Genomic DNA, 10,747 nt, shown 5'->3' on the forward strand with positions numbered 1-10,747 from the left:
TACATCGTTTTTAATATCCACCAGCCCTCTTCCAAACATGGATATAAAGGGAGTATCCCATCAGTGTCAGTTTACTTCACAACTCTGATATTTGCACCTGCAGACTGAGACCCTGGACGGTTCAAGCCCACAGCAGAAAGACCCTTTATTATGTGTTTCCAGTGAGCTGCCTCCAACATGAAGGGTGCTTCATAGATAAAATTGATTGAATGATTGATTAATTGAAATAAAACAAAGTTTTGATATAACAATGTTTATCAGTCTCTCATCATATTGAGCAACTATTTTAACCCACTCTTCATCACATCGTTTCCCCGTTCTTCTACAGGTGGAGACTCATTTTCATCATTCCAGTTAAACTGGGAATGTCTGAGAGACACGAGAAACCAAATCAACACCTTTCAAAGGTTTTAAACTCAGAAGCCCAAATGTTTTTATGTTTGACATATAAACTAATCTCCATCTTATTTTCACATCAAAATGAAGGCGCCCCTACAGTTACATAGTCTCCTTGAAATATTTTCAACCGGTCATGAAATCCTGGCTGGAGGACAAAAAAGCAGACAGCAATATGCAATGTTTCAGTCAAATCCTGTTAATAATCTAAAATTAATCTTGTCCAAACACAATCTGGAGATAATGTTTGTTTTTTGCTCTTTTCACAGCTTCACCAGGTTACCACAGTTCACTTTATGCTGGGACAGGTCAGACTTGCTGCTGCACATCTTTTAACGGGTACAAGAAAACGTAAACACATCTTACTGGTTCTCGCTGCCAGTACACTAAAGAATTTAGTTTAGTTTTGCTTTCCCTTACCTCTCTGAATTGCTCCATCCTTATGTCTAACAAAAAGACCATTGTCTTTTAGTTTTCCCAATATGTAGCTTGAAGCTCAGAGGAGACGTGGCCTTTTCTGTTCTCACTTCAAAGTTGAGGAACAAGTTGCCATTGAAAACTAGACAAACTTCTTCTGACAATATTTTCTACGTCTCTCTTAAAAACACACTTGTTTACAGTGGCTTACGACAAAAAGTGAGTTAGTTGGTTGATTTCAGTTTTATTTTTCAGTAGTCTTTTATGTTGTTAAATATTTTTTCCACAATTATTCAATCAAAAGAAAAATCATGTCAAATTAAAAAAAATAAAATAGTGGTCAAACTTTTGAATTTCCAAAGACATTTTTGTTTCAAACAAAAAAAAAACTTATCTCAATCAAAAAAAAAAAAAAACTGTGGTTGAAACTTTTTAAATTCTACAATTTTAACTTCATACACAAGGAAACCACATTGCAGCCGTCCAGATTACAGATACGTGAATCTGTTGCTTTATATATTTTAGACATTTGCTGCGACAGCAGACGCAGTCTTTGGCTTATTAACCTTGAATGATGCACATCCCTTTCCAAGCTGTGACAGGGTGATTTAGGGCCGCATTGGTGTAAATGATTTAGATGGATTACAGTCTGGGATGCCTGGGCTCTGTTTAAACATTTGTCTTTGCTCTGAGGACAGAGGAATGCAGCGCGCGTTGTGTGATCAAAACCCAACGTCTAACGGCGACATTTCCAGCACAGCAACAACGTCAGCAGAGCTATTTCTATGCCTGCCGACAACTTCTTACAGCTTACTCTCACTTCCCATAAAGGTCTTTATTGCTTACACATATTTTCAACTGCAAATTTTACTTTATTCTGTTGGGGTTTTAAGTGACAGACCAGCAGAAAGTAGTGTGTCGTTGGGGAAGTGGACAGAAAACGTGTCGGATTCAGTTTTGTTTTGAAGTGCATAGATGCAAGATTACCCTGAAGCTGTGATGTTGTCCTTCCTCTGTATAAATATGGGAACAAAAAGTGAAAACCATAATTATTCCTTCCGAGTGTTGGTCTGTCACATAAAATCCCAATAAAACAAAGCAGTAATGTGACAGAACACAGTAACGAATACGACTTCATTGATTTCCATTTGTTAACAAGCTACTTCAACCAAAACGTTAATAGCAGACAGAATTTATTTTAAAAAGTGATCATTTAAATATGACAAAAATGTAATTAATACATTAAATGAGTGGAAATATGTTGAGTCAAAAATACTTTGATCCCAAAGATAAATTAAATGTAACTCATTAAATAGTAAATCTATAAATGAGTCCAGAGCAAACTTAGAACTATATGAAGCTAAATTGGGGCCGTAAAGTTTGTTGAAACAAAAGGTAAAAACAAAAAAACCTAATCCATACGTATATATATGTGTGTGTGTGTGTGTGAGAAACTGAAAAATACCTTAATTTGGAAAATGGTTTATCGTTTTCAGTTTAATTTTTTTCCTTTGAGCAAACTTTTTGGCCCCAATTTAGCTCCAAAAACTTGATTGAAAGTCAATGTTCATGGAGTGGGAATATTTTTAAATGCATTTGTAAGAACGTGGCATTTTTTTTTTATTAATTGAAATCAAGATATTCACTTCAAAAAGGAATTTTATTAAGTTTAATACACTGGGCGGATTAAAGTCAGATATGTGTACATTCAGCTTTACAATTCTTACATGAATTACCCCATTAAAGTCCTAAAATGTACAATTTACAAGGTTTTACATGGTTCAACTTGTTTCTAACCACAAAAAATAAAATAAACAGTGGTTTTATTTTGAGAAGTACATAAAAATCTAATTCAATTATATTTAGCTGATCTAAATTCAAACGCTCATGTATGAAGCATTAATATAAGTTAAAATCTTTATAACAAAACGGTCCGAGAGGACTATTTCCCAAGACGGACAAAGACGAAGACAAAGAATGGCACACACAAACATGCAAACATAAACTGGTTTAAAAACCGTGTCCTGTGTACAGATCCCAGTCAGGACACCGAACGCATCGGGAAGGAAAAGATACCGGCATTCAAACGCAACGTGTTCAGAGTCTGAACGGGTTTTCTCAGACACCGTCGCCTCAACGGTGTCACTTTAATACTTCCAGATTGTGTAGAAACACAATCTGAACACTTTATGTCTCCGCACTGCTAACACTTCTGATGTCATCCGTCTTGTGAGTCTTTCTCCTCCTTCAGCGGTGCCCGCCTCTTTTGATTTATGCGCTCTTCAAAAACAAAGCAAAGGGTTACAGTCCAATTCAATAACAGAAAGTAAAACGGCATTTCCAACACTGAAGTAAAACGAGGCAGCTGTGCGGACGACGCATGCGCCGAGCCAGAAGCGATACATCGACGGAGTCTGTGAGGAAGAGGAGAAGGACGAAGAGGAGGGGGCAGGATGAAGCACATCCCGGTTAAACGCTGCAGAGAAGTCGGGCCAGCATCGATATGGATGCGGTTGCAAAGGCAATGAGCTCTTAGGACAGAAAACAGCATGCTGGAGGCCGAGAACCCTGGTTCCCTCTGATCACACAGAGACTGAGAATAAAGATGTCTGACGAACTTTGGCTTCCACTTTTCGAGTTACTTTGACTAAAAAAAACAAAACAGCTTGAAATAGAAGCAGAGACTTTGAACAAGGTCCTAAAAGATAAACAAAAAAACAGCAGGAAGAAAAAAAAAGCCTGACTCATTTAAATTGAGACTGAGCTGCGCAGCATCTTTTCTAATTGTGCAAAACTAGTGTCTTAGTGGAAACGGTCGACCGTCTGGAGAGAGAGCTCAGCTCAGGACGAGAGACAGAGGGAGAGAGAGAGACGGGGTTTGGGGTGTAGATGTTAGCATGTGCTGCCGTCGCGTTGTGTGGTTTAAAGCATGGAGCAGTAGCCGCCGCAGGCTCCGCCCCCGGCGTCTTCGTCCGTCAGCTGCACTGCCCTGCCGTGGCCCTCGCTCTGCCACAGCCCGGGCGTCTGGATGATCTTCTCCACCAGCTCCTCAAACGCACACTGGACTCCGTCCTTCGTCTTTGCGCTGGCCTCTGCGTGGACGGGGGACAGAGTTAGACGGCATGGACCAAAAGGACAGAGACAAGATGACTTGGAAAAGCAGCTTCCCTCGTGTGATATTCGGCTCTACCTCATACGCTCGCCAGGTCTGAGTAGAGAACTCGCTTACCGATGAAAAGCATGGAATGTTTTCTTGCAAACTTCAGCCCTTCGGCTCGGTCTACGTCGTGGTTATCCTAAAACAGGAAAGACGTCTTAGCTTCGTTTAAACCAGTTAATAAAGTCTGACTACTAATTGAACTAGAGATGCACTGATCCAATATTAAAGGGGTATGTAACATTGACTTTTTTGTGGCGTTGCATCATGTTGTAATGTCAACAAAATCATATCTGGAATGTTATGCTTGAGAAATCCTTTAATCTCCCGTGGCAACCACTTGGCTGTGCAAAATGCCTGGGTGGACCTAGCCCCGCCTTCGAGGCTCGAAGCTGCCGTTTTAAAGCTTTCAAACTTCCATCTTACAGAGCAGCCGTCCCCTTTGACTCAACTCCAGACTAGCCAGCAGCAATTAGTCTGGAGGAGCTGAGCACCTGCTGAGCTCATCATAGGAGCCACGTTTCAGTGTAACGGTGGTAAAGAAATTGTTACTGTGTTAACAGAGGAGCCCTGTCGTGATGATTGCCTGAAGGCAGAGTTTCTTAAAGAGACAGAGGCCCAATTGCAAGGTGTTACATTACAAAGTCAAATTTCTTGCATTATATTTGACAACTATTCCATTTTTCTAACAACGTGGCTGGAAACACAATACTACCCCTTTACTATCTGTATCGGCCCGGATATTGAAAAAAAAACAAATTATTTTGGCATTTTAAGCCAATCCAGCACTGATTTTCCGTATCGGACCTGTATTTTTAAAAAGTTGTGTATCGGTGCATTCCTACGTAAAACATTCGGCGGATTTTTAATAAACACTTCCTGTCAGGCTTCAACGTAGAAACGGTCGCGTCCGACCCGCTCACCTTATCGATTTTGTTTCCGACGAGCATCTTGACGAGGTCGTTCCTGGTGCAGTAGGTCTCCAGCTCATTGAGCCAGTTGTCCAGCTTGGTGAAGGTCTCTCGTCTCGTCACGTCGTACACTGCAGGTGATCAGAAAATAATGATAATAAAAAAACTGAAGCTCAGACCAACACGTCTCCAGTTAATAACTTAAACATTCTTCAAAACATGCTGGATGTTTAGTAGAGGCCTTGAGTCTGAAAGGTAATCACTGCAAATTAGTGATGCACAGATCTGAGAATCTGACATTAATATTATTGATTACTACAGATTATTACCAATAATATTTATGTTTTATTACACTTACAACACCTTGACAAAATAATACCACTGATTTCACCAGTGCTTTTCCACTTCAGTTAAACTACCCACAATTCTTTGCTGTATCACTTTCTCTGACACACATATATATACAGTAGTTTCCAAACTTCTCTCCACCTTTAAACGGATGTTTATCAAGTGAAATCAAACTGAAAAACATATATTTGAGTTAGAAAGGGGGAAACAAGCTAACACTGAATTGAAAGATGCTGTAAAAAAAAGTATCTTTTGATTCAGTAGCAGCACACCTCACAAACATTCAGTCAGATTTCTTTCTGAACTTTAGTGAGTTGATTCCCAAACATCATATTTTGTATTAAGTTTGCTGCATGACACATTTTGTGTAAAAGAGAATTCAAAATGCTTTAGAGAAAAATGTCAAGAGTTTGAAAACACATGCATAAATCAAACAAGATAAAACAAATGGAATACAAGAAGAAAAATTGTCAAATTAAATTAGAAAAAAAAAATTAGATAAAATACTGTCAGTGAGCACTGTTGACTCAGGTTTTTATTTTTATTTTATTTTATTAGATGTCATTTTGCAAGGCCAAGAAGAACTGTTTTCACCTTGTATTTAAAAATGGTCTAACAGTGGGATTCTACATTTTCCTGACCTTAAAGTAAAAAAAAATAAAAATTCTTTTTTTTTTTTTTAAAGATGGTGGTTCACCTACCCAGGATGACTCCCTGGGCGCCGCGGTAGTAACTCGGTGTTAGGGTTCGAAAGCGCTCCTGTCCTGCAGTGTCCTGCAAAACAAAAAGCCAAGCAAGGTTACAGAGTCTAGACAAGACATTCCTGATGCACAAGTGCCATCTTGTGGCAACTTAGAGGAACAGCAATCACACAGACAGGTTTGGTTCTCGTTTCTAATAGTAAAGAAATGAATGCCGTTAATCTAAATGTGAACATTTGAACTCACCCATATCGCCAGCTTTGCCTTGTTTCCATCCACTGATATGGTCTTCACCTTGAAGTCGACACCTACATGCAGCAGAAATTCAGACAATTGGTCAAATCGCCGTGGTTACCTCATGCTCCAGTGTGATGACTCTCACAGGTTTTAATCCATCAGTGCCAAGAATATCACATCCAGCAGACAGATTGCAATCGTCACTGGGAGTCTGCCAAGACACAAAGAACCGCAAACCGTCTCCAAACCCCCGGCAACCCCCGGTAACCGGGCCCGTACCACATCTTTTAGATAAACGACGCTGTGACGGAGTATCCAAACGCCACACTGGGGGGACAGAGTGCTTTTTGTGTCTTAAACTCGAAACAATGGGAGTCTGTGCTGAAAACCGAGGAAGAACCAAATGCAACCAGCTGTCAAACGGCTCAGAGAATATTCAAGCCCAAAAACCCTAACAGGCCCATACGTCAGCGTGAACAAAGCAGAACACAGAAGAGTTAAGTCACTTCGGTGTCTCGGAGCATGGAGGGCTAATAAACGTAGAATAATTAAAAAAAAGTGAATCTGAAACTACTCTGTAGCTCCACGTTGCAGGTTCATCCACCAGCGAACCTACAGACCGAGTGTTGACGTCGTAAAGCGTTTATATGGTGCATTCTTAGAAAGAACATTAGATCAGACAAAGTAAACAGGAAATCATGGAGGAATTTAAACTCTCTTCCAGTCTAACTCTTCACCGGTCTGACTCGTTACACAATCTGACGTGTGTTTCCCTGTGAAACATCCAGAAAAGCATCTGTTTGCAATCGCCCTACACAATGAGACGCCAAAACGGTGGAGGTCGAAGCGAGGTCGATCTGTGTCGGCCGAGACGGCAGAAATGTTTATCGTCTTTTTGTGGAATGGATGTAAAGATCTGGTTTCAACTGTGAAAACAGGACTCTTATTTTGGTGAAAGGAAAGAACTAGATTTCTCTCACTGCTTTGAAATTCTCTATATGGCAGCATTTGGGAGAACTGGATACAAACAAAAAAACCATAAGTGATTATTTTGAAAGGTTCAGTGTTGAGTACTCTGTTGGGCTAAAAAAGGAACTAGTGGGCAAAGAAGGAGTTTTTCTGAAAATGTTGTAATTTAAAGGGGCAGTATTATGCAAAATCAACTTTTTTTTTTAGATTTACATCATCAAAAACATACCTTGATTCTTTCATGCAAATTTGAGAAATCCTTGAATCTCCCTCAGCAATCTTTAGGAATGGTTGCCAAGGGAGATTCAAGGACCTTTAAAGCCTTGGTCTCAGCAAGAGTCAAATCCGTTGAGCTCATCATACAAACTACTTCTCAGTCCAATGCTCCTAAGAACAGTTGTAAACGGCATAATGGAGAAATAATGTGATGACTTTCTGAAAGTAGAGCATTGGAAAGAGTAGGAGCTTCTTAAAGAGGCAGAGCCCCAATTTCAAGGTACCAAATTGTAAACTCATTTTTCTTAAGTCATATTTGACTTAAAAAAAAGTTTAAGTCAAATATGGCAATTTTATTATTTAAATCTTTAAATATGAGACAGTTTTTATAAGTTTTTGTTAGAAAAACTGGTACCTTCAGTTTCGCCAAGAACTGAAGATAACATGGTTACTTATAAAATAGTGCCTGAAAAATACATAATGCCGCCACTTTAAACGTCATTTTAAGCTAGCGCATCACCCAGACTACATGGTTTAAAAAAACAGAACTTGATAATGGTCTCTATGTATTCCGGTTTGTCCTTCACAAACTGCTTCATCTGGGTCGTCGTGACATTTTATCTCTTCTCATATATAACTCAAACATTTCACTGCTGCCAGATGAATTACAACTAAACATCTTTGAGAGAAGAGCTTGACTAAAAACATGCAAACAACAAAAAAATGTCACTTTATGTCTAATCTGAGAGGATGGGTATATGAGAACGTGCTTATTAGAGGGGACATTTTTCTCTTGAACATGTCACAACAAAAGTGGGGAGAGTTCAGGTTTGTTTAGATTCTTCAAACCCAATATTATGTGCGGTTCTGCAGCGGGAGCAGAAACTCTGACAGACGTGGCGTCTTAACTCACCTATCGTCGCCGACTGCTCCGGGTCAAACGTGTCATCTGTGAAGCGTAGGAGAAGGCTGTTGGTGGGAAAACAGGAAGTTAAGTTCACATCTTGTTATGACTCACTGCTTCTTTATCCCTTCATGATTCGGCTCTGGACAGCACTTCCTGTTTCCTGGCTCAAATATCCACCGACCTCGTCTTTGTCTCTATTGATTACCTCACCCTTCACTTTCATTACACACACACACACTCACACTCACACAGGCTTCAGATGATGTCACCGCTACACATGAGCTAGGAGGACAGAGATCACTTCCCAACGGTTACTGATAAAGTTCAAAGTCCTTCTTCAAAAGCCTGATGAGGAGGCTGGCTTCTGACCTCTGACCCCAGCAGAACTCTCTGGGATGCCCCTATGTAGGGCGACAAACAGCACTAAGTGTTTACTGTGTAAGAGGGAAGGAGCTGTGCTGTGGAAATTACTGGTTCTGGGAAAAATCAAATGCGCATCCTTCCTGCCAAGCGGACATCTTCCTGACGATCGGAAGCAATCACATAAAACAAATCCGCTCGCTTCCCCCGTCCTAATGACACTACCTCGGCTTGGGATTATCATTATCATTATTGTGACATCTGAAACTAATCCTGAGCTGAACTTGTTTGTTTTAGCAAACAAAGGCCCACTGTAACCGATGACACCAAATAGCTTCGTGGAAACGCTGCCATTGGTCTGAACGACGAGCTAGCAATCAGCGTGCAGAGCAAACCCTTCTGATGCCTGGGAACATAAGCAGACATACAGTATCAGGGAGGCGGGTGGGAGATATGGACGTAACGTTTTAGCACAGCAATTTGTTGTAATATTGTAACGATAAGAACCATTTAGTACTTTTGTTTTTTCAGGTAACTGTGGAGCTGTGACTCCATGACGTAGCATTCACAGCCCCAAAGACAAGTAATGCTCTTGAGAAACATTTACATTTAAAATATGCTTCTTTAGGACACCAGTTTCATAAAGAAGTGGGATTTATATCAATAGAAACAAACGCAGTCACTGCATTTAATCATATTTTCAAGTTATTTGGTGTTCATTGATCATAGAGTGGAGAAAATATAGCAATAAAAACCTGACAGTGTTAGGTGTTTTTAAACATTAGAAATTTCAGTTTTTTTTTAACTAATTAATTGGAATTTATTGTGACAATGATAAATCAAAAATCTTGATAAATGATAAACAACGCAATAAATATTAACTGCTACTGGTGGATTCGTCTACAGTAACGAGCGCCTTTAAATTACCCATCCATCTACATTACAACGCTCCTTTTTGGTCCTGTTTAGGAATTAAAGTCAAAATAATTGCATACCAACTGTAATTACATATTACGGTGTTTTTGCTTCTGTAGAAAAAGTATTATAATTGTCGGTCTTCTTGTTATAAAAGCAATTAGAGCAATTTTGTTTACAATTGTGCGTAAATAAAATGGTTTTGTGCAAAAACAAAGTCTCCCGTGAAGGCATGAAAGATGAACAATGGGCCAAAAGGATGAGCGGCTGGGCTCAGAGGGAAGGAGTGGATCATCCATCCATCATCCAGGGAAGAACCGGACCTGCAGCTCCTCAAAACGAGTCATGACTCCGATTTAAGCCTCTTCTTCCAGGAGAGAAATTCTGATCCCAATTTGTGTTCCGCAAATATTTAACTTTACAAGCATTTTCCCCTTTCTGTTTACTCATTATCCGTGTTCCATGAATGGTCCTGGATGACATGCTGCGGTGACATTTAGCACTGAGTGGTTGGCAGCGCAGGCTGCTCGTCTGGATCGCATTTATGACCACGGGCAGCAAACCCGAGCCAAGCTGCTTGGTGCGGGACTTAAACACTGACCAGGGTGTTTTTAGGAGGCAGTTGTTTAGCGTCATGGTAAAAACATGTGGCGGTGAAGAGAAGGTGAACTGGACTCCTGTGCGGTAACCTCATCCCGATTGCAACATCTTAAGGAGTGAACAAAGATGAGCTCACCCAGCAGCTAGCCGCTAATAGCTAGCCGCCAGCAGCTAACAGGAGGCTGCTACTGTTCTTTGGTGTTTATTAGCCCTGACAGCTTTGTAAGTAGTGCTAAAAATAAAAACAAACCCCGATGGAAAATGTTCCTTCAGGTTAAACTCAGCCCCACTGTCCTGTTTAGCAAGTCTAGACGCCTTTAATAAAACAGACGCTAGCAGGCTGTAGCACTAGCCGACATCCAAGGCAGCGCTGATTCTTGCCATGTTCTTGACCCGAATAAAGCTTCGTCTTACCTGGACTTGCCAACGCCACTTTCACCGATGATTAAAATCTTCAGCGTCGTTAAGACGTCGTCTTCCATTTCCCCCTGCGAGGGCCTGTTTATCTCTTTGTAATTTCAAAAACAGAGAAAGAGAACTTGGCTCCTGGATACAGCTGGCTGGAAGCACAGATGGTTTGACTCGGTAAGACGTCTCACTCCAACCATATCCG

At 40.4% G+C, this 10,747-nt stretch overlaps 1 protein-coding gene across 2 annotated transcripts; it reads right to left on the bottom strand.

Annotated features, from left to right (window-relative positions):
• Positions 1–3,488: 3,488 nt before the first annotated feature.
• On the bottom strand, positions 3,489–10,747 carry LOC106940052 (ras-related protein Rab-18). 2 transcript variants are annotated; one of them, XR_001422984.1, is made up of 8 exons: positions 10,549–10,659; positions 8,266–8,321; positions 6,177–6,238; positions 5,931–6,003; positions 4,894–5,012; positions 4,043–4,109; positions 3,681–3,905; positions 3,489–3,648 (listed from the first exon to the last, which is right to left on the bottom strand). XR_001422984.1 is itself a non-coding variant. In XM_015022679.1 (7 exons), the coding sequence occupies exons 1-7, from the start codon at positions 10,614–10,616 to the stop codon at positions 3,736–3,738; spliced, it is 615 nt and encodes a 204-aa protein (XP_014878165.1). In that variant the 5' UTR covers positions 10,617–10,747; the 3' UTR covers positions 3,489–3,735. The 2 variants fall into 2 exon arrangements, 1 of the variants encoding a protein (XP_014878165.1); XM_015022679.1 differs by having other exon boundaries at positions 3,489–3,905; positions 10,549–10,747.

This window comes from Poecilia latipinna, unplaced genomic scaffold, assembly GCF_001443285.1.
Source record: "Poecilia latipinna isolate Pla-1442-1.1 unplaced genomic scaffold, P_latipinna-1.0 Scaffold3075, whole genome shotgun sequence".
NCBI classification, from domain to species: domain Eukaryota; kingdom Metazoa; phylum Chordata; class Actinopteri; order Cyprinodontiformes; family Poeciliidae; genus Poecilia; species Poecilia latipinna.

Excerpts from the sequence above, each read along its gene's own strand:
- LOC106940052 (XM_015022679.1), bottom strand. The coding sequence starts at position 10,616 with ATGGAAGACGACGTCTTAACGACGCTGAAGATTTTAATCATCGGTGAA. Across the intron at positions 8,322-10,548 it reads AGTGGCGTTGGCAAGTCCAG|CCTTCTCCTACGCTTCACAG; the intron begins GTAAGACGAAGC and ends TCCCACCAACAG. Across the intron at positions 4,110-4,893 it reads TCGGAAACAAAATCGATAAG|GATAACCACGACGTAGACCG; the intron begins GTGAGCGGGTCG and ends TTCCTGTTTTAG.